General features: G+C 38.2%; 1 protein-coding gene across 1 annotated transcript in view; it reads left to right on the top strand.

Moving 5' to 3' along the window:
• Pdzd8 (PDZ domain containing 8) overlaps positions 1-26,997 on the top strand; it is a 69,051-nt gene that overhangs the window by 14,291 nt on the left and 27,763 nt on the right. The window contains exons 2-3 of the mRNA XM_052714351.1: positions 9,735-9,857; positions 24,060-24,162. Coding sequence (XP_052570311.1) covers positions 9,735-9,857; positions 24,060-24,162 — 226 coding nt within the window. The remainder of the gene's footprint in view (positions 1-9,734; positions 9,858-24,059; positions 24,163-26,997) is intronic.

A 26,997-nucleotide genomic window follows, 5' to 3' on the forward strand; every position in this document is an offset into this window, starting at 1 on the left:
AAATGTAGTTGAGGTGCTCTTTTGGCTCTCCTAGACCTTTATGAGGAGGCCCTACCAAGTCAAAGCTGTACTCATAATGTAATTTGCTTTCCCCATTTAGTCCGTTACAATGGAGTTTTCCAGAAGTCAGATGATATGACATCATTACCCTGACAGCTAATGGAATGCAAGCTTAATTTCTCATGGGAATATTAATGGATATCATCTCCATAAACAACAGCTCTTTGGGGTCCTCGGTAATGTAGATGTAACCATCTTTTTAAATAAGAAACACAGAGCCGATTGCAGAGTTAAAAAGCCCAAGAGGTCAGAGCCAATAGCTAAGAGCTAAAAACCTTACCCTTCACTGCTGCTGCTGTCCTCCTCAGCCAGAGAACTACTTCCTGTGTGTCTGTCTGCTTGTAGACTTTCTGTTCTGCCTTCTCATTGGTTGTAAACCCAACCACATGACCTCCTCGTCACTGCCCATCTATACAGACCTCCAGATCTTCTATGATTGGTATTGAGATTAAAGGCGTGTGTCTCCATGCTGGTGGTATCCTTGAACACACAGAGATCTGCCTGTAATGTGATCGGGATTAAGGGCATGTGCTACCACTGCCAGACTTCTGCTACGGCTTGCTATTAGCTCTGATCCCCAGGCAACTTTATTTATTAACATACAAATAAAATCACATTTCAGTACAAATAAAATATCACCATAGAAAAACACATCTGAGAATCCTAAGAACAAAGTGTTTGCAAACCACTAGTTTAACCTAATGTTTATTTTCACTATATATAAAGGAACTACTGTTCCTGTTTGCTCCTTTCTTAGTCACCTTTGATGAATGTTGGATTTGGACATTATTTTCAATTACTATTTAGTACTGATAGTCCTTGTTGATGGTGCAAGACATATAGGAATGGGTGGGTCTGCTGCAGTTTTGACTATGCCATTTGTTGGGTAATGACAAACAAGATATTTAAGTGTCTCATCTTTTTAGTCTCCACTTACAGAAAATAAGGCTTATTAAGTTCCATATATTGTTATGAGTTGTGAGAATCAAGGATACATGTGAAAATACAGTGTGATTTACAGAAGTGCTAGGAATGTATCAACTGATACTTTTGTATTATTCAAAGATATGTGCTGGAGGGACATGGTCTGGAGGAATAGGAGTGTAGATTTGCCAACTTTTTTGCTTTGTGAAAGCTGAAAATTTTAGACCATATATTTTATAAGGGACACATATGTACAGTGCTCCCTCTATGGAAGTCAGAGGACTACCTGTGGGAATTCTGCTGTGTGGGTCCCAGAGTTTGAACTTGTCAAGCTTAACAGCAAGTGCCTTTATCTGGTAAGCCATCTTACCAGCTCTAGATTGATTGATTTATTGCTTTTTGTTTTAGTGCCTGGGAATGGAACCCAGAGCCTTGCCCATGCTAGGTAAGCAGTTACCACTGAGCTATATTCCTAAGACTAGACATAATCTTGATTATATTTATGTATATATTTATGTAGAATTAAGAGTTTGAAGATAAAACTACTCCTAGGTAGAGAACATAGGGATGATTAGTGAGGGAAGGACTTATGACAGTATTTGTCACTCTTGTTCTTAGTATCATAACTATTTAGGAGTGCTTTTTTTCTCCATAGATGTACTACTGATGGTCAAGTCTATACTTCAAGAAATTATTTAATTTCTGTACATCTATGGAGAAAAATTTCTTGAAGTATAGACTTGACCATCAGTAGTGCACACCAGGAAGGTCCATGAATAAAACAATCCTCTGTGGGTTTCCTTAAGTCATTTTTAAAATATAAATGTAGTTATAAAATTTAACGGCTAGGAGGCCAGGCCGCGGTGGCCCACGCCTTTAATCCCATCTCTCGGGAGGCAGAGGCAGGCAGATCTCTGAGTTCGAGGTCAGCCTGGACTACAGAGCGAGATCCAGGACATGCACCAAAACTACACAGAGAAACCCTGTCTCGAAAACAACAACAACAACAACAATAACAACAAAAATTTAGCAGCTAGGAATGCAAAAGTGGGGAGGCGTACTGACTTATGTTGATTTGTTCTCTTGCAATTGTTAGTTGATACTTACCATGCAAGGTACTGTTTTAAAACAATTAATTATGGGTAGTGAAATCAGGGCTGTCTAAAGTTGAAGGAAGACCACTAGCCATGATTGTAAAATCTTGAGTACATGGTGAAGTTCTGAAATGCTTCATTGTGGAGGAGGAAGATGAGTTTGTTCTCTGACATGTCTGTAGAAGACCAGCTTTAATATAGGTACATAGAAAGTTTGATGAAGTATTTCTAGAGCATATCACTGTGACGCATGCTTTATGAGAAACTTATAATCTAATTCTTAAAATAATTGTTCAAGATGAACACTATTACTGTCTTTTACAAATGAAGAACTTGCCGGGCGTTGGTGGCGCCGCCTTTAATCCCAGCACTCGGGAGGCAGAGGCAGGTGGATCTCTGTGAGTTCGAGGCCAGCCTGGGCTACCAAGTGAGTTCCAGGAAAGGCGCAAAGCTACACAGAGAAACCCTGTCTTGAAAAACCAAAAAAAAAAAAAAAAAAACAAATGAAGAACTTGGGGCTCTCAAAAGCTGAACTTGCCTAAAAGGTCTCAAACCTAGTAAGTATTAGAGCCAGAGTCTAAGCACAAGTAAACAGCACTATTGCCTTGTTCAAACAAACAAACAAACAAACAGAAAGGCCATGGGAATCATGGAAAATCTAAGAAAGAATTCAGAGAAAAGACAAAGATAGGGATTATGAGTGTTAAAACGGATATGGAATATAGCTGTGGAGTGAGGGCTAGCATGAAGCTGACATGAATTCCCAATGAAAGATAACTGAGTTGTATGTAAGTTTTCCCCCTTTCTTTTGTTCCTTTTGTTCCTTCTTGATTCTTACCCCCTTCTTCCCAGATACCTGCCCTAAGAGTAGAGTAATAATATAGTACATGTTATTTTGTTAGCACACTAGTCTGACACATTAAGAGTAAGAATAATGTATCATCCACCTACAGTGGGCAAGATCATCAGTTGCTAGGTTCAAATACAGCTTTATTCTGAAAGGAGCACTGGCCTTGGGTGTGGGTGCACCGCTGCTTTCAGACTTGGTTGTATATCTGTTCCCTTTAGGTTCTAATTTTCTCCTTTACATTATAGGATATTTGTAAATCCATCTTTCACATATAGTGTTGTGTAGAATAAGTATTTGGAAATGTTTTCATTTTCATGATACTCCTCTAATTGAATGGCTAAAAACATAACAGTTAAAAATTAAAAAGAAGAAATGCTGTTACATGTGTGTTTAAGAGTTAAGTAAGTTGGCCAGGCGGTGGTGGCGCACGCCTTTAATCCCAGCACTCGGGAGGCAGAGCCAGGCGGATCTCTGTGAGTTCGAGGCCAGCCTGGACTACCAAGTGAGTTCCAGGAAGCTACACAGAGAAACCCTGTCTCGGAAAAACCAAATATATATATATATATCTTTGCTGGAGAGATGGCTCAGTGCTTAAGAGCATTGACTGCTCTTCTAGAGGTCCTGAGTTCAACTCCCAGCAACCACATGGAGCTCATAGCCATCTATAATGACATCTGATGCTCTCTTCTGGTGTGCAGGCAGACATGTGGACAGAACACTGTATACACTATTAATAAATAATCTTTAAAATAAACCTCAGAAGAGTTAAGTAAGTTAATAATATAGACAAAGCTCCTAGAGCAATGCCTCCCACATAAATTCTAGCTGGATGAGAAGTAGGACAGGCTTAGTTGCTGTGACAGTAGTTCTAGTAAGCTAGTTGTGTAGGTCCGTCACTTTACTTTTCAGTGCCTTTGCTTCCTTGGAGAAAATGAGGAGGTTGCCCCAGATAATGTTTAAGGTTTAAACATCTCTCCTGTTTGTTGACTGACAGTGTTCATACTAGTTTTGATTATCATGTAGTAGAAAAAAAAAACTTGCTCTTAAGGAAAATGTGCTTTCTTACAGTCATGCACTGAAATCTGGTATATGGGTGTAGAAGACAAAATGTGTTCTTTATAAACACGGAGCAGACTTTTAAAGAGTGTTGACAGGTACTTCAGAGGTGACATAGATGCTTGATGAATTCTATGTTTAACATATAACATTCATATGATACCTTGCAGTTTTGAAAATGTTAGAATAAAGAAAAACCTCATCTTCTCACAGATAGAGTACAACCTTCCCCCAATTTTGAACAAGAACTAGGAGATAAAAAACCTTACTGAGCCGGGCGGTGGTGGCGCACGCCTTTAATCCCAGCACTCGGGAGGCAGAGCCAGGCGGATCTCTGTGAGTTCGAGGCCAGCCTGGTCTCCAAAGCGAGTTCCAGGAAAGGCGCAAAGCTACACAGAGAAACCCTGTCTCGAAAAAAACCAAAAAAAAAAAAAAAAAAAAAAAAAAAAAAAAACCTTACTGAAATAATACGCTTTGTTACGTAATGGAGTTAGTTATGCATACCATGTCTATTTGTATTGTTTTAAATTTTGTGTTCTTTTCACAATACTTTGCCTCCTTGACAAGTCTTCATCTTACCTTTGCCTGGTTATTTCTAGAGGTAGAATTCTTGCTCTGCATTGAGGGGCTGTGACCTTTTTTAAACTAGCTCTAATTGTTAGAGGTTTGCCTTTTACTGGTCTGAAAACTCTAGTCAATTTATTACCAGGAAAGAACACACAAGCTGACTAAAGTCGAGTAGCTCTAGACCTCAGCATATTTTTATACTGGGTTTGTAGTAAACCCTCTCTAAAGATCACAGTGTTTGCAAACAGTTTTACTGCTGCCATGTGATAGAGATGTCACCAGCTGGCATTCAGGGTGTTTTACAGAACAATCCTGAAAAGACATCTTAGAGTAAAAACATAATTTAGATGTTACAAAAGAATCTGTCATCCATATATGAGAAGAAGGCTTAGCTTCTTCTGTAGGTATAAAATTTAAATTACATATTTTAATATATATTTAATATACTAAAGTAACACATTTAAAAGTCAAACTTCCGGGCGGTTGTGGCACACGCCTTTAATCCCAGCACTCGGGAGGCAGAGCCAGGCAGATCTCTGTGAGTTCGAGGCCAGCCTGGACTACCAAGTGAGTTCCAGGAAAGGCGCAAAGCTACACAGAGAAACACTGTCTCGAAAAACCAAAAAAAAAAAAAAAAAAAGTCAAACTTGTTTCTTGTCCTTAAACATTAATTGAAGATTTAACTCACTGCCTGAAAAGTTTAAAATTGTGACAGTTTAGCTCAGAATTTTGATAGGATGAACAGCCATAAAAACAGCATGAGGACCTGAGTTCAGTTCCCTAAACCTAGATAAAAATGCTGGGCATGGTGGTATGCTTGTAATCTCAGTGCTGGGGAAGGTGGGGCAGGAGGATCCTTGGGGTTTGCTGACCAGCCAGTGAAGCATAATTGGTAAGCTTCAAGGCGATTCGAGATACTCTCTCAAAGGAGATGGATAGCCTTACTGAGGATGACACTCAAGGATGTCCCCTGATGTCCACACATGTGTACCTGCACAGAAGAACACACACCCCCACCCCCACCGAGAGAGAGAGAGAGAGAGAGAGAGAGAGAGAGAGAGAGAGAGAGAGAGAGGAGAGAGAGGAGAGAGAGGAGAGAGAGAGGAGAGAGAGAAACATTAAACAAATGAAGAAGCATGGCCTAAAGAAACCACTCTCCTGACTTCTGATTTTTAAGACTTTTTGTCCTGGTTTTTAACTTTATAAATGGAATTTTATTATGTGTACCCCCCCCCAGCTTCTTTGATTAAATCTTTGTGCATATAACTGTAGTTTGTTCATTTTATTTTCTGTAGACTGTAATTATGCCTCAGTGGAATGATGATGGACAATTGCTTAGTGTTGTTATGAACAGTTTTGCAGACGTCTTTTCATGAACATTGTGTACATTTCCTTTAGATACTACTTGGGCTAGGATTGCTGAGTCATAGGCTTGTATGTCTTTTCAGATTTAATAGAGAATGACAATTTTCTAATTGTCTAATCCAGCAGTTTCACATCCCCTACTATTCGGTCCTGTCTCTCTTCATTTTAGTTTATGCATATAAGTTAAAAATCGAATAGAAAAGAAGGATTTATTTAGGTGTTGAGAATTTAACACAGGACCTACTCTACCATTGAGCCACAGCCTAAACAGAAGAGATTTTATAAAAATTGCCAGGTTACTGCTCTAAACCCCATTTGTCCAGGAGTGACCATTTGTAACTATTTCTCTTTTTAACAGCTGCTAAGTGGTGTAGTAATGTCACAGCTTCAGCAATATCACAGCTATTTTTGATTCAACTGTAATGTTCTCTACTGTTTAACCTCGTAAAATAGGTGATTTAATTTATACCCTTTCTTACCATTTCTCTGCCTTTTTCCAGTATAAATATCACTGTTTTAAACTGATGATCTCTATAGTCTGTTAACTCTCACAAGCAGTTCGTTTTTTTCTATTATTTTCATTTCCATGCTGGGTGGATCACATTTTCCTGTTTGTTTGAATGTTTTGTAATTTTTTTGCTAGAAACTAGAAGTTTCAGGTAATACTTTTTAGGAGTTCATGGGCACTGGTCTCTCTTAGTCCAGTGCTTGTACCTGCTTTGTTTGTTTTTGAGACAGGAGTTTTAATGACATTTTCACACGTACTCCCAGTCCTGTACCACTTCAATAAACTCACCCTTCTACTTCGTTACCACATGTGATCTTTGAAACAGGATCTTATCAAGTAGCCCAGGTTAACCTTCAACTTAAGATTTGTACTAGGTTTGGTTTATAGGCGTGTACCAGCATGTTTAGTTTGCTTGTTTTCTAGGTACTGTCTAGATTTTTCTTGGACAATGTGTCTCCTTTCAGTATTAAGCATCGTCTGCTCATGAGTCTGTTGCTTCTGACAGTGCTGTGGAGTATAAATTGTTGTTTTTTAGACTAATCAAATTAAAGTGTGACTCTTTCCACGGTAGTTTCTTTGGTCGGCGCATGATATTTGTTTGATCCTAGGAAAGATGCTCCCAGCTCTTCTAAAATATTTTGGTTCTCCTGTGGAAGCTCAGGAGTCTATAGGGTGTATATTCCTTGAACCCTTGAATCTTCAGTGAGTCTCCGTAGTCTATTGTGCACCAAATTAGCTTTGTTAGAAAAGGATTTCAAAAGAGTTTTGACCTGTTCTGTCCTCCTCTCAGCACAGTATCTGTGCCAAGACTCTGAAAGTAGTGGTTGAAAGGAAACATTAGTAGGCTTGTCTCTGGGTGTAACCCCAACTTTAGGAACTGAGCACTGGGTTGTGGAACTCTGTGGGCTGGGAAACAGTCAGTCAGGCCCTCAGTGTTGTCTCCTCAGGGTGCCCTACCCAAGTTGCCTCATTCCACAAATCAAAGAACAGAATCATCATGCCTCTTTACTGCAGTGTCGAGAACTTAGCCTTGTAACAGGCAGCTGAGGGCTTGGTGAGAACACTGATCAGTCTTCTCTCCTAGAGACAAAGCCCTTCACTTGGAGCTGTATCAATCTGGAGCACAATCTGCCTCTCTGAGCTTATTGAGAGAAAGGGAGCATCTTGGTTCAAGTATCAGACTTGTCTTTCTTACTAAGTTTTTATAAAATTTTTGAATAGATGTTTCTTCATTTACTATTTGCCCTGAGGACCATTTCAGAGACTTTGTTTTGGTTTTAATTTTCTTTAAAAATTTTTCACAAGATTTTACTGGGGAGCAGGTTAGATGATCTCATACTGTCTCCTTTAATTCTAGTCTTCATAAGATTAGTATTTAAGTTTTCTACAGTAGGAGGAAGTGCGGGTAGCTTGCTAAAGAAGGCTAATTTTCTGCAAGCCTGAGTGGGAAAACAAACCTTTTTTAATTGATAGCTTGGCAGGAGGTGGTAAAATGGAAAGGCAAAGGCAGAGTAGAAGCAGCCTACTTAGTTGTTGGCCTTCCTTACAGGTAGGGAAAAGCTTTGTCTTAAACAGTTTTGAAAGCCATATGCTCTTTTCCCCCCCAAGATTTAACCTGTTTATTTTTTTTTACTATTTTAATTCCTTTAATAAATAAATTAATTAATTAATTTTACATCCTGGCTGCAGTTTCCCTTCCCTCCTCTCCTCCCAGTCTCTCCCTTCCCCCTCTCTGTCCCCACTCCCCAATCCACACTCCTTTGGTTTCTGTTTAGGAAAGGGCAGGTCTCTCATTAGTGTATCAACAAAACTCAGGGTTGATTCTTTTGACTGGCTTGCTGAATGACAGCTTTATCCTGTTCATTGTATTTTTATCCATATCTTAAATAGAATGCACACATTTACTTATTTTACTGTATTTTTTGCATAAACATTTTTAGCAAAACACTATAGGCATTAATAAATACAATTAGACTATATATCATATACTGTTTAACTCATGCTCCTGTGATCTTTTTTTAGTCTCAAAGAATTTGGAACATGTCTGAGTCAAATGGCTTCAAAAGCAAATTAGTGTAATATTTTGGAGAAACTGAGGGGCTTTCTGCTTTCTGTTCTAATTTAAAACCAGTAGAAAGCAACAAGCATTGTCTGTGTTCCTACTTCTTCCTTCAGTAGATTTTCCCTTTATTCACATTTACTGGAAAACAGGACTTTCCCTCCTCTATCAGCGTCCTTCAAGATAAACCATAGTACATTTGTTTTGTTCTTTTAAACCTTAAAATTTTCTGAATAGGTAAATGTCATGGCTAATGTAGATTGAACATCACAGAACTTCAAGCCCAGGTTTTTCTCATATTCTTTGTCTTTTGCTTTAATGGAGGGTTATGAGTTGTGGTTGAAGTTAAAGTTTTGCTCTTTTTAAACTCCTACAATTTGTAACTCAGCACAGGCATTTCCATAAGAAAAAAGGCTATTAACAATAACCACACAGTGCTCCAATAAGTCATAGGTAGCTGAGATGTTTCATAGTTTAGGCTTTGATAAAGTCAGTTTAGCTTGAATTCTGGTTGAGTCAAATCTTCAGTAACCTTTCTAAGCTTCACTATCTGGAGAGGGGAGTGCTCAGTAACACCCAATATGGAGCGTGGACATTAAAGATAACTCGTACAAAGCAATACTAATTGCCAGCAAATAGCAGGTTCAGTAGTTGCCTTTGCTGCTGTTTATGTTATTATTATCTCATTATTAAGTACTAACCACTATCATTTTGTGTCCATTGACCATGCGTTCTGAATTTTGATCATGTATTGTAGGAACTTCTCATCTAATCCAAAGAATCTGTCTTCATTCAAACTTTAGGGCCTTTTGGATGCCTCTGAGTTTCCCCTTTCTGTATTCTTTTTTTTTTTTTTTTTTAATTATTTATTTATTATAGCATGTATGACTGCAGGCCAGAAGAGGGCACTAGATCTCATTACAGATGGTTGTGAGCCACCATGTGGTTGCTGGGAATTGAACTCGGGACCTCTGGAAGAACAGTCAGTGTTCTTAACCTCTGAGCCATCTCTCCAGCCCCCCCTTTCTGTATTCTAAGTGTCCTGGGCTTGTTAGTAAGGGTATCCACAAAACCACAACTCCTGGATGATACAGAGAAGGCACCATTGGCTTCCAATTGTGTTATACTTTGGTTTTGTAGAGCTAATGCACTATTAAATGTTTTGAGTCTTTTGTTAAACAGGTAGGTATTCATTGTGCTCTAAACAATGATTATTATTCAGAAATTTAGACTTATCTTTACTTTTGTCAGGTTTAAGCCGTTTTTTCCATACCAAGCCTTGCAAGGATTTGAAGAAGATGAAGAACTTATCCATATCCAACAGTGGGCACTTACTGAAGGCCGGCTTAAAGTTACATTGTTAGAATGTAGCAGGTATGTTCTTTGTTTTCTCTTTACTACATGTGGGCAAGAAAGTATGATAGAAATGTACGTAAAGACTGTTTATGTTTATTCTGCTTTTATGTTAGTTTATATTTTATTATTTTTACCTTTAAATAGTTTAAACATAAATTTAATGAAAATAGTCTTTTCCAGTTTGCAAAAATATAAATCACATTTAGAAAGACACTTGGAAGTATTTATTTTGCAATAATTCCCAAGTTTTCAGATGTACAGCACTATGCTGACATTTTTATCTTAGCCTTTCCTTTTGGAGAGCATTCCTGGCATAGTAGTTTTGAGATTATGATTATTAAATGTAACATGAATCTTGAAAGGTCTTATAATAAAAAACCCAGAACCAGATACTGGGGTGAAAACTGAAAGATCAGCCGGGCAGTGGTGGCGCATGCCTTTAATCCCACTCGGGAGGCAGAGCCAGGCGGATCTCTGTGAGTTTGAGGCCAGCCTGGGCTACCAAGTGAGTTCCAGGACAGGCGCAAAGCTACACAGAGAAACCCTGTCTCGATAAACCAAAAAAAAAAAAAAAAAAAAAAAAAAAAAAAAAAAAAAAAAACTGAAAGATCAGAGAAGCAGAACAGCCAGCCACTAGCTTACCTCTACAAAATCTTCAGCCTCAAGAGAGCGAGTTCCTGTTTCCTCACGCCTTATATGCCTTTCTGTGTCCTGCCATATTACTTTCTGGGATTAAAGGCATGTGTCACCACTGCCCAGTGTGGCCTTGAACTCACAGAGATCTAGATAGATCTCTGCCTCCAAGTGATAGGATTAAAGGTGTGTGCCACCACTGCTTGACCTCTGTGTCTAATTTAGTGGCTGGTTCTGTCCTCTGATCCCCAGGTAAGCTTTTTTGGGGTACACAATATATCACCACAGTTAAAAATGCTCACTGAAGTGATTAAACCAGACTTTGAACCATGTGCATTTGGAAGTAGTCTTTCCTAGCCTCATTGTTTTACCACCAGAGTCCAAGCTGTATTTATTTCTCGTTGAAGTTATTTACTACACTAGCTTTATCACTCCTAACACTTTTAGTTCCCAATATGACAGCAGAATGACCTCTAAAATGCAAATCTAATTGTCACTCTTCTACTTAAAGCTCAGTAGCTTCCTTCTCACTTCTAGGATGACATCCAGGTCTTCCCCTGATCTACGAGTGCCCCTCACTCAGTGTGTCAACTGTACAGGCCTTCTTAAGAGAGGGTTTGACAAGGTTTCTTATAAAAAGCCAGGTAGTAAATGTTATGGGCACTGTGATTTCCCCGGTGCCTGCCGTATCTCCCCAACTCTGCTGTGTGTCAGTCACAGGCAATGTATAAATGGATGGCCTGACATGTATTGAAGTACTGTGTTTATTTTTTAACCACTTAAAAATGTAATATCTATTGAAAGCCCAAATGAAAAAGACAGTTGCCTGGATTTGGACCACAGCCTGCCACTTTCAGCCTAGATGTCTTAAAGGACAGCTCATTACTGCATGTAATCTGCCTTCTTGGACCATATTGCTGCATGCTTTTTGAAACCAGCCTGTTTTGGTACACTGAAAAGCATCCTTCTTAATGTCTGCTCATGATTCTAAATATAGTACACTGTCCTTAGGCTACATTCCTGTGATACTTGATTATACCACTGACTACTTATCACTTTTAAATTTTATTTCTAACTCATAATACAAATAAGTACTTGAGTACTAGGGTTATATTTTGTACCTAATACACTTGAGTCTTTGCAAATAGATTAATTATTATGATATAGATAATGATTATATAGTAACTCATTTTCTTAAGTCCTGTGGTAACTGAGGTTTATGCTTCATTCTGTCAGAAAGTCTTAACAAGAGTCTTTAACTGAAAAAAGGAGGCCAGATATGCTGTGTATATCATAAAAGGAACCATAGTGTACAATAAAGCAAATACCATAGGTACAAGGCTAGGTATTTAGAAAGAAATTAGTTCTTCTACCAGAACGTTCCTGGAAGGGCTTATGTAGCTAGAGTTTTCCTGCCTGGCCCACAGTCAGGACAAATCTCTCTCACCCGCCAGTCCCACAGCCGCTCAGACCCAACCAAGTAAACACAGAGACTTATATTGCTTACAAACTGTGTGGCCGTGGCAGGCTTCTTGCTAACTGTTCTTATCTCTTAAATTAATCCATTTCTATAAGTCTATACCTTGCCACATGGCTCGTGGCTTACCGGCATCTTCACATGCTGCTTGTCATGGCGGCGGCCAGCAGTGTCTCCCTGACTCAGCCTTCCACTTCCCAGAATTCTTCTCCTCCTTGTCCCACCTATACTTACTCTTGCCAATCAGTGTTTTATTTACTAACCAATCAGAGCAAAACATTTGCCATAGAGAACATCCCACAGCAGGCTTAAGGGTTGATTATGTGTCTGTTGTAACCATTTGACTCTGCCTTTATTCACAGTCCTGCTGTGCCTAAGCTGCTCCTCACTTAAAAGCCTTGCTAAAGAATCAAAGGCTGTATTAGGCACTGAGAAAGAATAGGTAGGCATTAATACAGGCCATATTGAGTTGAAATAAATGATACAAAGAAAAGCACTTAGAATTTGTGGAATATTTGCAACCCTCTGTATTTTATTAAGGAACTGCTTGCTGAATCTCTGAAAGAATGTAGAAGAAACCAGTAGACTTATTCAAGGAAGAGTGAGGGAACTGGGTTTATAATGATGGACAGGGGCCAATGTGCCCCAAACTTTTCACTATAAATGTTTTTATAGTCCATTTTTTGTGACTGTCACTTGTCACAAATTAGATTGAAATTTTTAGAGTACAGAATTGAGTTAAAAGGGAAAGTAGGGAAAATACTTTATCAGTGTTCTTCTGTTTATCCATTTTATGCTTGGGATAGTAGCCAGTACTTTTAAATAGGTGTCAGCTTCATATTTGGAATGAGTATACCATCAAAATAACTTTCTATGCATTGTTTTTATAAATACAAACATAAAAGTTAGCTTTATGATAAAATGTCATTGTTCATTTTAATTAAGGATTAATTAAATGTGTTTTTTATATAAAGCAGAAAATAAGCTGTTATTCTCAACTCACCCTAGCATTTTTGGCTTTATATTGAAGCCTAAGTATTCTTTCTGTATGGTATCACTTAGGAGTCTCTAGAAGAGGAGAACAGATAGTATAAATATATATTAGAAAGGGAGTTTGTTAAAAGATTGGCACACATGATAAGGACTAGTTAGTTCAACAATGGCTGCCTGTACACTAGAGATTCTGACTCGGGTAGCTTCTCAGTTTATGAGACTGGCCGGCACTGAAGACCTGAAGACCTGGAGAGCCACTGGTATTTAGTCTATGTTGGAAGACTAAAGAAGCTTGCTTCTGATGTCAGCAAAGGATGATAGCAATAGGGTAGACATTCTCACCAGTAGGGAGTAAAGGCAGGCAGGAAACCACAGTGTTACTTTTTACCTGGATCTCTTTACACATGGGCTGCTATGGGAAGGTGTTCCCTACCCTGAAGGAGGCTCTTCCCCACTCAGTTAGTCCCCCAGGAGATAACTTTATAGACCCACACAGAAGGGTGCATCTTAGTTGATCCCACATTCAGTTAAGTTGGCAGCTAAGATTATCACATGTGTTCTATTATTTTTTAAAGATTTATTTATTTATTTTATGTATGTGAGGATTTTGGCTGCATGTATGTAAGTGAACTGTGTGTGTCTAGTGCTGGCAGAAGGCACAAGAGGGTTCTGGATCTCCTGGAACTGTAGTTATGGACAGTAAACTGTCGAGTGGGTGCTGGGAACTGCAGTTTCTCTTAACCACGGAGCCATCCCTCTGCGCACCTCCCATTCTTATTAAAGCTTATATTGTTCCTTAGGATAGAATTCTTTTTACTTAATATAAAAATAGAATTTCCCATTCAGATAGGTTTTATGTGATTCATACTAAAGAATTTCTCGTAGTATTTCAGTTACCTTGTTTTGAATATAAAAATCATAGTTTATTATCATCTCTGAAACAGAAAATGACAGCAGAAGGGACAAAAGGAAAGAACAATAAAAGGGCATCTTTTGTAAAAAGCCCAGAAAATACTTATAATTGTAGCTAGAGTTTTCCTGCCTGGCCCACAGTCAGGACAAATCTCTCTCACCCACCAGTCCCACAGCCACTCAGACCCAACCAAGTAAACACAGAGACTTATATTGCTTACAAACTGTATGGCCGTGGCAGGCTTCTTGCTAACTGTTCTTATCTCTTAAATTAATCCATTTCTATAAATCTATACCTTGCCACGTGGCTCGTGGCTTACTGGCGTCTTCACATGCTGCTTGTCATGGAGGTGGCTGGCAGTGTGTCTCTCCCACTCAGCCTTCCACTTCCCAGAATTCTCCTCTCTCCTTGTCCCGCCTATACTTCCTGCCTGGCCACTGACCAATCAGTGTTTTATTTATACAGAACAATATCCACAGCATATAATTTTATGTTTTAGAGATGACGTAAAGGCCTAACACCTTTTGAGATAATTTTCACCATAATGACTTAGTGATATGAAAAAGTTTGTAATGAATAGAATATTCAAAAAAATTTTTTTTTTTTTTTTGGTTTTTCGAGACAGGGTTTCTCTGTGTAGCTTTGCACCTCTCCTGGAACTCACTTGGTAGCCCAGGCTGGCCTCAAACTCACAGAGATCTGCCTGGCTCTGCCTCACGAGTGCTGGGATTAAAGGCGTGCGCCACCACCGCCCGGCCTCAAAAAGTTTTTAAATGCAAGACAATTAAAAGTGTTTCTGTAGCCATTTGAACATAAGTAGGTAAAGTTCTGAATTGGCTTGCTGTGATGAGCTGAAGTTTTCTGGGATTTTAGTACTTAAACACACACACACACCCCAATAAATAAGAAAAATAAATATTAAAAAAAAGTTCCAGTAAATTTTCTCCTAATCTATGAAATGGAATATGATACTCATCATCTATGGTCAGCCATGATTATTGTGAGGACTTTATTTTTTAAACTGTTCATTTTGAAATAGTGAAAAAGTTGTGTGTAAATAGTTCTTAAACATTTTTAGCTATTTATTTTGAAGTAATTTTAGACTTAAAAGCATGCATGAAGTTTTTTTATCAAACTAATATGTTAAAAGATTTTGAGAATGTATTTTCTCAATGAAATAAACGAATTTTTAAGGATATATTTATTTTTTTATGTGTATGAGTGGTTTGCTTGTAGTATGTATGTGCACCATGTGCATGTCTGGTAGCTGCTAAAGTCAGAAGAGGACATCTGATCCCCTTGGGACTGGAGTTAGTGATGGTTGTAACACTCAAGTGTAGTTAAGAAGGTAAGTTACTGAGGCCAGAGAGGGTTAAGAGCACTGCTGGTCTTCCAGAGGTCCTGAGTTCATTTCCCAGCAACCACATGGTGGCTCACAACCACCTGTAATGAGATCTGGTGCCCTCTTCTGGTGAGCAGGCATACATGCAGACAGAACACTGTATATGAGATAAATAAATAAATCTTTAGGGGGGAGAAAAAAAGAAGGTAAATTACCTCAAAAACAGCTATGTAGAGATCAATTTCCCCACTACAAATGAAACTTAATGAATTTCTTAGTTTACATTTTTTTAAATTTTTAACTGACAAAGTGTGTTTATCTTATGTAACATACTTTAAAATATGCATATATTATAGAGCTACTAAATCAAGGTAGTCAAATTCCTAAGGTTCACATATTTTCTGATAAATTACACATGTTGAAGAGAAAATGATTCTGGCCCTAAATTCTAAGAGGGATTTTTCATATTGTTATGTGAAAGATACTGGGTGATGTAATAGATACAGTGAGGGGCTGATTTTATCAACCAGTTACATTTTGAAAAGCAAATTAAGAACATGATCAGTAAAGTTTTTGTTGTGAGGGTCCTGTACTCCGAAGTAGTCCATTTAGAGTAGTCTGTTCTCGTTTTAGGTGGATGGTGCTAATTCAGGTCAAATCTTCACTGAGTCACATTTGTTCTTTTCTAAGGCCTGTGTTCTCTTAGCAGCTTTTAGGATGTTGTTTTGTTTAGTGGGTTCTAAAAATACATCTTTAAAAGTTTATTGTTTTCGATGTTAAGTATAATACACATACAGAAATCCATAGGCATTGACTTTCTCTCTTTCCAAGTCACCTCCCTTACCCCCATTTATTTCTTGTTATTGTAATCTCAAGACTTACAGTTTTTCTCAACAGTTATAATTCCTTACTATCTGTATTAGTTACTTTTCTTGTTGCTGTGATAGAATGTCTGACCAAAGCAACTTAAGGAAGAGACTGTTTGGGTTCTCAGTTTGAGGGTCCAGTCCATCATGGTGAGGAAGGCATGCATGTGGCAGGAGTGTGAAGTTACTAATCACATTGAATCAGCAGGTGGAAAGCAGAGAGATGAATGATAGTGCTCAGCTCTCTTTCTTCTTTGGCCAGGACCCTTGGCCTATTGATTGGTGCTGCCCATATTTAGGGTGGGTTTTCCCATATCAATTAACCTAACCTAGGAACTCCCCATAGTCATGGCCATAGTTTCTTTCCATGATGATTCTAAAAAACCTGTCAAATCTAACAATCATGATTAATAATCTCAAATCTACTTCTTGTCAATTTGATGTTCAAGCACAATACTTTTAAGCTATAATCTTCCACCTCTCTGATCTCCATCTCACAAGGCAAAGTGTATTCAGTCCAACTTCAGAAGTTCCCCCTAGTCTCTAACTTTAATCCAACACTGTCTAGATGTTCAAAGTTGAGTGATAGTTATGTAAGCAAAAAAAGTAAGTTTTAATCCTCAACACCCACTTAAAACCTGGGCATAGATGCATGAACCTCTAACCCCCTCATTGCAGTGTGGAGACAAGCAGATCCTGGGATCTTGCTGCCTACTCAGCTCAGCTGAAAAAGAACTTCATGTTTAATGAGAGATTCTGTTTAAAAAAATAAGATGGAAAGCAATAGAGGATGATACCCAACATATCCTCCGGCCTTCATGTGCATGCTCCAGAGTGTAAGCATCTGCATGTGTATAGCACATACACAAAAAAGGGAAAAAATGAAAAGCCCAGACAAATTCTCCAAGTCCCAGATGCTAAACATATGCTGGGTATGTCTTGCTTTGGTCTGATCATTCCTTACTATGTCTGGGCTCCAAAGTGCTTGGGTAACTCCATCCCTGAGTTCTGCTACCTGTAGCATACAATTTCTCTATTAGGCCATCTCTGCTCCTTGCCTTCACCTTTTTTCTCAGCAGATGACCTCTAGTTCTGGGTCTGCAGCATTCTGAGTATTCATTACAACTTAGGTTTTGCCTTCACAGCTTCAGGCAGGATCCTCTTTGCAGACACTTTAGCTCTGCCATATATTGCCTGGCCTCAGCAGCTCTCTGGAACCATGGTGCAACTTCTATAACTCCCTTAATGTTGCAGCTTTCATTCCTGAAAAACCAGTGCCACATGGATCACACTGCCAGGTTTTACATTCACCTGGGATGAAGCCTGGTCCCCTTGGACCACAGTTGAACTACCTTTGTGTCTGACCTAGTGAAATAGTTCCTTAGGCAAAGAACCCCTTTAGCTGCATATCCCCTTAAACTCTTTTCAAATTAGCATATTTTTACAAGACAGAGCCTTTGATGAGTGAACACCTTTCCTCTTGTCCCAGTACAGAGCAATGTTTCTCTGTGGTGCTAGTAATCTCTAGTTATAGCTAGTTTTGAACCCGCCTTATCTATAACTTTAAATTCACTCACAATTTTCTTTATTAAACTGCACATTTTTATAACTTCCTGCTCCACTTTTTGCTCTTTTTCACTGCAGACTTGGATGAGAGTAGAAAGCAATAACCATGGCACAGCCTGAATGTTCTCCTGTCTTAACATCTCCTATGCCAAACAAATAGTCCATTGTTTTGTAATTCAGCCTTGCTCAAGTTTGCAGGATATTGGTAGAAGGCAGCCACACTCTTTACCAGAATGTAACATACATGGCGTCTAGCCCAGTCCCTGATACAGTTCTTGTTCCGAGTCTGAAACATCATCATCTGGGCCTCTTACTATCTACATTTTCCTCAGTATTCTGGTCTTCCAGATTCCTAGCAGAATGGCCCATTTAATTGCTTATCGCATTCTAAGGCTTTTCTAACCCCGTGTTCCAAATTCTTCCACATTCCTCCTTTAAGCCAGGTCTAAAGGCCTGCAAACCACATAGTCAGGTTTATCACAGCAATACCCCATTTCTTGGTACCAGTTTTCTGTATTAGTTACTTTTCTTGTTACTCTGATAGAATACTTGATAAAAGCAACTTGAATCACATTTTGAGTGTATAGTGCCTCATGATATAGCATCTATATATAAATGTCACACACATAAATATGAAGAATTTGCAAATCATGAGTTCCCTGATAGGTCCAGTTCTAGTCTATCCTCATGAAATTGTTGCTTTTCTAGGCTCTTCCCCCATTTTATGTGTTATGACTCTGAACAGCATCAGCACTTTGATTCATTTGTTTAGTCTAGTAACAGATCTCAAGTAGTCACAGACTTGCTTTGTCGTACAAATATAAAAACAAGGAGTCCAGAGTCATTTGCAGTTCTGGCACCATCCAGGCTTGAGGGTATGTAGTAAGTGCTGTGTTTATCAGTTCTCTCTGCTGGCTTTGCAGTGTATCCTTTTACTTAACAAGCCTTAAAACTTCAGATTCCTTCTGCTTGCCCCTACCACTATTTTTCTGCAGCAATAGTCCTGAACTAGGGTCAAGTTGGATGGTGTTGGTAGGCTAGGGGGAAAAAAAAAAACAACCCACAAACTGCCAGTTTTTTAAGATTATTTATGTCAAAGCAGGCTTCTGTGCTTGGTGGTTTTCATTGTCTGTAAGCATGGTTTCCACACTCTTTACCCAGTTCTTATTGCAGTGTTGTGAGTTTCACTGCGCTCACATAAAGTGCTTATTGGCTTTGTTGTAGATATTGATGTGCTTGCTTTTGTTTTCTGGTTGCATTTTGGGCTTTTATGGGAGAGACTGAGAGAGTCAAGCCATGCCACCACTCTGACATCTTCCTAGAACAAGTAGTTGCCTTATTTTGTTTTTCATAAGGCAAAATAAAGTGTTTAATTATGTGAATAAAGTCTTATAAAATTATATTACTTGGTTTTTGTTTCACATATTAGGGGAAGCAGTTTCCAGATAAAAGTTTAATAGAAAGGGTGTGTGTTTTTTTCCATATATTTGCAAATTTTATAATAAAGTTTATAAAATAAATAAATGAGCACATAAATATAAGCCCATTTTATCTTAAAAATGTAAAAAAGAGAAACAGTTTATTCTTTGGATAGCATTATGTGCATATTTATGGTAAAATGTTCAGTTCCTCATGGAAGCCTGCTTATACAAAATTTCAAAATTCATTTACAAGAGGAGCTGGTTTAGGTGTTAAAAAATTCTATTTTGCATTTGTGAATCCTCCAAGACTATTGAGTAGGAAAAATAGCACCTTTTATGGATAAATTCTCATTTTTAAGAATGATGCTAAATACTTAATGATACTATCTTTTAATATTTTAATGATTTTCACTTGGCATTTATTTTGTTCTATACTTTTAATATAGTCTTTTATGTCTATATCAAGTAAATAATCATTTTATACTTTATTGAAATTTATCTTGTCTCAATATTATAATGGAACATAATAGTAAGTCACATATTTGATATATCTTTTCAGTACTTGACATATCTTATGATTCTGTCTCAGAAAAGTGATTATTTATTGTTATAATTACCCATTCTTTTTTTCTTTAAAACAGCCTTTTCTTTTAAACACTTTTGTTCTTCTCTCATATATTACATCCTAACCACAGTTTCCTCTCTGTCCACTCCCCCCAGTTCCTCCCTCCACCTCCCCTCTTCTCCAGATCCACTCCTTTTCCCTTTCCCTTCAAAAAAGAAAGAGAAAGAAAGAAAGAAAGAAAGAAAGAAAGAAAGAAAGAAAGAAAGAAAGAAAGAAAGAAAGAAAAGGCCTCCCAGGGATATCCACCAAACATGGCCTAACATGATACAGTAAGACTGGGTACAAACCCTCATATCAGGGCTGGACAAGGCAACTCAGTAGAAGAAAAGGGTCCCAAGTGCAGGGAAAAGAGTCAGAGACACCTTCACTCCCACTGTTAGGAGTCCCACAAGAACACCAAGCTACACAACCATAAGGTATATATATATATATATATATATATATATATATGCTGAGGACTTAGCTCAAACCTGTACAGGGTCCATGATTGTTGCTTTGGTCTCTGTAAGGCCCTATGAGCCCTACTTAGTTGATGTATAATCCTGATAGCATGCAACTTATCATTTAGAGTGTCACAGTTCAACGCCTTAGTGTAGTTTACATCCATCCGTATAACTTCACTTTGTACACTTTCATAACCTCATGCCCTTATGCTTCATTCTCTTCTTGTTTTACCCCTTCCTAACTCTTAAGTAACCACTTGTCAGAAGATAAAAGTATGCTCAATATAGTTACAGACCCTGTTTTGCAATTCATTAACCCCATTCTGTAAAATGTGTGAGCATGTGTACTGGACACTAGCTGAACAGTGGGTTTTGTAAAATTAGAATAAAACAACAATAGTGAAAAAAGCTGATCAATTAACATCAGGTTACTTTTTTTAAAGTTTTTTTTTCCTTTTTTTATGTGTGTGTCAGAGTGAGTATGGGTGCTCCATGGAGGCCCAAAGAGAGTGTCAGATGCTCTGGAGCTGGAGTTACCTGATGTGGGTGCTGGAAAATGAACTTGGGCCCCCTGGAAGAGCAGTAAGTGCTCAGAACCCCTGAACCATTTCTCTAGTTTCAGGCTTTTGTTTTGTTGTTATTGTTTTAAGAGTAAAGCAGAAGGGGTTGTCTGAAATCTGTTTTCAGGACAAATTGGTCTGTTTGGGACCCATTTACTTCCTTAAAGTTTCAATTTGATTATGTGACATTGTGTATAGTGTGTGGGGGTGGGTATGGTAGGGTGGACTTATTTTTCGAGACACTCTCTCATTCAACCTGGAGCTCATCATTTCACTTAGAGCCAGTGAGCTCCCAAGTTCCATCTGTCTCCCCTTCCCACTCCAGCACTAGTAATGTAGGCACATGCCACCATCTCTGACTTTTTATGTGAGTGATGGGAGTCCAAACTCACATTCTTATGCTTGTGTAGCAAGCAACTTACTCATGGAGTCATCTCTCTAACTTGGGTGATGTGACATTTAACAGGAGTAACTCCATTTTGGTTTAGAAGTCTTTTCTTTTGTGGCCTAGTACAGGAACTCAGTCCAAAACATTGGCCTCCTATAATGATTCTGGTTTTTGTCTGTAAAGTTTTTTATTCTAAAAATTTAGTGTGAACGGAGTTACGTGTTCATTTGTGACTGGCTTTAAAAAGAGTTCTTTTTATAGATTATAGCCATTCTAGTGGGCTTGAAATGGTTTGGGTTTGTATTATTCTCATGGTTAATAACAATTACACCATGTGTATGCAGTGACCATTGGAAGCCAGAGAGGGCTTGGTCTTTTGAAATTGGAGTTACAAATAGTTGTAAACCTCCATATATAAGTATTGGGAACCAAACCCAGGTCTTCTTACAAGAGCAGCAAATGGTCTTAATGATCCATTTCTCTAGCCTGCCCCCCTTGCCTGTTCTTAAATTGTGTTATTTTACTTTTAATTCTTATGTCAGTACCTTTTTCCTCCTAAATACTTGACCTTTATCAAATACATTTGAAAATATTTGCTCCCATTCTGGGAATTGTCTCACTTATTGATGGTACCCTTTGAAATATAAAAATAATTCACTTTGGGTTTTGTTTGTTTTATCTCTGTGCCGGGACCTAGCTCAGGACCTTGTACCTGTTAGGCAAGTGCTTTGCCATTGAGCTAGAGGCCATCCTTTTGTGGATCTAATTTTATGTCTTTTTTTTATTTTTTATTTTGGTACTTACACTTTGCATCATTATAAAGCATAGCTTAGTCTAGGACAATATTTTTTTCTTCTGAGTTCTGTAGTATTTTTATATTTCACATTTAGTAATGTGACTGTTTTGACTTAATTTTTTGCTATATGTTATTTTAAAAACATTTTGAAATCACTATGAAAAATGTAGGATAACTTATGATCTCAGAAAGAATTCCTGAGAGCTCTGATTTCTGGTTCTTGACTCCTGATCATTAGCACACCTGTCGGGAGCCTGGCACTCCAGATGTTACACAGTTCTCTGCTTACTGATGAAGCCTGAGGCAGTTCACTCTCTGAACAGATGATGGCAGTAGAGCTTTAGTGAATGAAAATTCTTGTTATCTAAAAACTCAACATTTTTAAAGTTATGAATTTTCTTAATGTGTTTGACCTGACTTCTTTTTGGTAATAGATTATTAGGCATAAGTTTAAAGTCTTTTAAAAGATTCTTTAATATTTAAATTTAAGGACTTTCTCCCCCACCTTCATAAATTATTCACGATTCTCAGTTTATAAAGCCAGTTCATGAGATGTGGATATGATCTGGTGATCTTGCTCAGTGTCTCCAAACTTAGGACTGTAGCTGGATGTTTCTCCCGTCCTGCCTGGCCCTGAGGTTTGGACGAATCTCTCCCACTTGTGGTCCCACAGCCGCTTATAAAATATTACTCAGAGGCTTATATTAATTACAAACTGTATGGCCTGTGGCTTAAGCTTCCTCCTAGCTAGCTCTTATAACTTAACTCAACACATTTCTATTCATCTCTGTCTTGCCATGTGGCTTCGTGGCTTATTGATACTTTCACATCTTGGAGTAGCAAGATGCCAGCAGACCAGTAATGCCATGGCCATGTGGCAACTTATAGATTAATAGAAATGGGTTAAGTTTTAAGAGCTAGCTAGCAAGAAGCCTGCCATAGGCCATACAATTGGTAATCAATATTAAGACTCTGAATGATTATTTTATAAGTGGCTGAGGGAACATGGGACCGGGCGGGACCAGCTGGGGCTGGAGAAACCTTTCGGCTACATAGGACATAATTTTCTCAAATGTCCATGGTGTATTTTTCCACTTTTCTTTATTTCTCATTATTTCACTCCTACCTGCACTCTTTATGTAGTGATAAAGAGTAACAACTAAACTAAACTAGCATTTAGCTGGTAAATGCTAAAGCTATTCATTCGCTTATTCCAGAGACAAACTGGCAGGTTACAGTCTGATTATGAGGGCACATAATATAGAAGTTGAACATATGGATAATTCCCTTTTATAATCCAATAATAAAAAAATTTTATGTCATCTCAGAATTAGAGCTGGTGCCTTTATAACTGAATTAAGCATGGATTTGGTGTTTCCTTACTTCTGTGGCTGTTATTTTCAAAATAGGGAAAGACAGTCTGAAGAGATGGCTCAGTGATTAAGAGCACTGAATTATCTTCCAGAGGGCCCTGGTTTGATCCTCAGCACCCACAACTGTCTGTAACTCTACTTCTGGAGGATCTGACACCCTCTTGGCTTCAGGCATGCACAAGAAAGACATGCAGACAAAACATTCATACACATTTTTCAAAGGAAAGAAATAACAAACATTGAGCACTTATTGTTTGCTTAGCACTATGCTAAGTACTTTGTATATATTGTCTTTTAATTTTAAAAATAATTCTTCCTGAAAAGTAAGTAATACTATTTTTGCTCTATAGTTTCTGGAGAGGGAAAGAAATTAGGAAAGCAAATAATTTAACTAGGGTCACATTAGTTGGTGAAGTCAATATGTGTGCTGATATTCAATTGCAGTATCCTTCTGCATATTAAATTTTACAGGAATGATATACCTATATGCATTACTCTGTAACTTGTTTTGGTTTAAAATCCAACAGTCTATCTTGAAAATCTCTGTCTTGCTTACTACAACATAGAGATATTTGGCCAGTTGTTTTACCTCATGAATACATGATTCTGTTTGTTTAAGTCACTGAAAATCAGCTGCCTAGGAAACCTCTAACTTGAGCCTTACTTGGCTTCTCCACTAGAGGGTGTAACAAATGTTTCTTTTTTGTTATTGTTATTAAAATAGTAATGGAGTAATATGTTACTTCTCCTTATGATTATCAGAAAGGAAATATTTATTGCACGTAACTGGTATAGTACCCTGCCTGTTCTGTCTTTTTCTGCAGGTTACTCATTTTTGGATCCTATGACAGAGAAGCAAATGTTCATTGCACACTTGAGTTGAGCAGTGGTGTTTGGGAAGAAAAACAAAGGAGTTCTATTAAGACGGTAATATGGGTAGTTTTACATTTATGTAAGATTTATTCTATAAGCATGCCTTTATTAGTATTTCTGTATTCCTAGATTTATTGTTGGTCATAAGCAAATAGTTGTTATTATTTGTCTGGCTAACAGTAACCAGTACTCACTAATAAAATAGATCACCTGTAACTAGTATTGGGCAGATTGAACAAGAAGCAGTCTGTTCAGCTTTCTTTTAAAAATGTTAACACTGTTTCAGGTAAGGAATCAGAGGTCATAATTTGTGTGTGTGTAGGTGCACATGTGTGAGCCCATATGTAAAGGCCAGGGCTCCATGCGATTTCTTAGATGCCATCTACCTTCTTTTCAGACAGGTCTCTCACTGGCCTACAGTGCACCAAGTAGGTCAGGTTGGCTGGCCAGTGAGCTCAGAAACCCACCTATCTTTTCCTCTCTAGTGCTACCATGCCTGACTCAAAACAAAACCCAAACAAACCTGGGTTCTGGGAAGGCTAACTTAGAGTTCTCATGCTGACAAGGCAAACACTTTACTGACTGTCATCCCAGCCCCTAGCAGGAATTAACTTCACTGAATGTCTCAGAAGGCTTGTGAGTTCACAGCATTTATTTACTCTTCATTTTATGAACAGTTACTTTGTGCTAGGTACTGTTTCTGATGCTGGAAAAACAGTTCAAGACAAAAAGTTCCTGTAGGACTAATGTCAGCTGAAGTGTGAGATAGTAGAAGACTGGGATATAGGAGAAGGAGCTGTCAGTAAACTGGAAGAGTGAAGGTAGCTATCTCCAGAGCTTGACAACTACTCCAAAGAAAATAGGATTATGAAAATGATGTTCTTTAGATCTTACTATAGGGAACATCCTTCAATTTAAAAGTGGACGGGATAAAATTTCTTGGAAGAAATAAAATAATTTTTACCTGGGTGAGAAATAGAAATGAAATTAAGTTGGCAAAGGAGGATGGGGTGCTTCACAGAGCTTGATTGTGAGAAAGTTGCAAGAGTTGTTGAAGATTGTGAATATGGTAAAATAGAGGATTAAAAGTTTTGTGTGTGTGTGTGTGTGTGTGTGTGTGTGTGTGTGTGTGTGTGTGTGTAGAGATGTAGGCATGTAAGACAGAGCTCAGTATAAGGTGTCTTTTCTCTGTCACCCTCTACCTTACCCTGTTTTGAAACAGGGAATCTCACTGAACCTGGAGTTCATGTTTTGGCTATACTAACAGGCTAGGGAACTAAGGGATCTGACTCTGTCGCATCCTCCTTCCCCACCTCCCATCCCCAACACTGGGGTTAAAAATTAGTACTGCCATGCCCACCATAAGTTGCTTTTAGTTTTTTAGACAGTCTCACTATGTCATCTTGAACTCACTATATAGATCAGGCTGGCTTGAACTCATAGAGATCTGCCTGCTTCTGCCCCCTGAATGCTGGGATTAAAGGGGTGCACCACCACTCCCAGCTGGCTATGCACAGCATTTATGTGGTTGCTGGGAACCCAAATTCAAGTCTTTGTGATTACCCATCTCTCCAGCCAAGGTAGGTAGGCAGATACAGACCCACCTCCCCCACCCCCCCACCCCACCCCCGTGTGCCCATGTGTGCGTACACGCATTTGTCTGTCTGTGTCCCCTCCTTCCTCCCTCCCTCTCTGGTCATTATTCTTGCCCCAACTTTAAGTTTTCATTTTCAATCAATTTGAAGTAGCTTCTCCAAGGAATGAAATAACCAGTTTTAGAGTTTGTGCTGAAATACATAACTATATAAGAAAGCATTATTATTGTGTCTGGTTAAATTTTGACTTTGAGTTGCTCATAATTTGCCATTGCTACTGGCATTTTCAATTTTCTATATTTTATTTTCAAAGATATGGGATTAGACAGCTTTAATATTTTGTAGCAAAGGTTAGTAAGATGTTTAATTTTGAATCATCATTTTAAATCTTAGCATATGTCACAGGTAGTTTTCAAGAAATAATTTTAGGTTACTAATTATACCAGGTGTTAAATGTCAACAATAGTATCTGCAACCAATAAACTGAAGTTATGTGTATTTAATAATTTTAAGAAGGCAAATTGCTATTTTCAAGGCAATATAAAATACTTGGAGTAGAATTTGATACTTTGGGATTTAAGTATTTAAGTAAATTTAAGTATTAAATCTCACATCCTTAAAAACAGATATGCTAAATCATTTGATGACTTAGGACATGTATAATACAATTTTCCAGTTTAAGTCTATTTTTTAATGTTGAAATTTATTCAGTGAATTTGGTCATTAATTGCAGTGAATATGAAGAATAAAAGGAAGTTCCTCTAGCACTTGGGATTCAACCCGAGGTGTCACACATACTAGACAAGTATTCCACCATTGGGTTTATCTTCTACCCTTTAACTTTTTATTTTGTGATATGCTGTCTCTAAGGCTGGACTTAAAACTCGGTGTCCTTCTGCCTTAGCTTTCTGAAAAGCTGGGATTACAAGTCTACTCCACTTGTGTGTCTCTTCTTCCACAGTTTAATGTGCTTTTGAGTTTTTTAAAGCTTTACAGTTCTGTAACCAAGGATCCTGGCTGTCTCTTCATCCTTAGTTTTTGTTTTCATGATTGTACGATGTCTAATGTACTCGTAAGTATCCATTTTGTAAGAAAAGTGATGGAGTCCAAGGCAGACCATTGATAGGCATCAGCCAAGGTGGTGTTGTGGTTGGGTTTCTTTGTTTTGTTTTGGGGTGTATCAGGAGGGGAGAGAGAGTGCACACTCAAGTGATCACAAGAGCTAGTCCAGGCATATGTGTGCCACAGGGCACAGGACAACTTGGGGACACGTACTACCCCTGCCCCCTCTCTC

This window comes from Peromyscus californicus, unplaced genomic scaffold (genome assembly GCF_007827085.1).
Source record: "Peromyscus californicus insignis strain IS unplaced genomic scaffold, ASM782708v3 Scaffold_4__1_contigs__length_199733344, whole genome shotgun sequence".
In the NCBI taxonomy this organism is placed as follows: domain Eukaryota; kingdom Metazoa; phylum Chordata; class Mammalia; order Rodentia; family Cricetidae; genus Peromyscus; species Peromyscus californicus.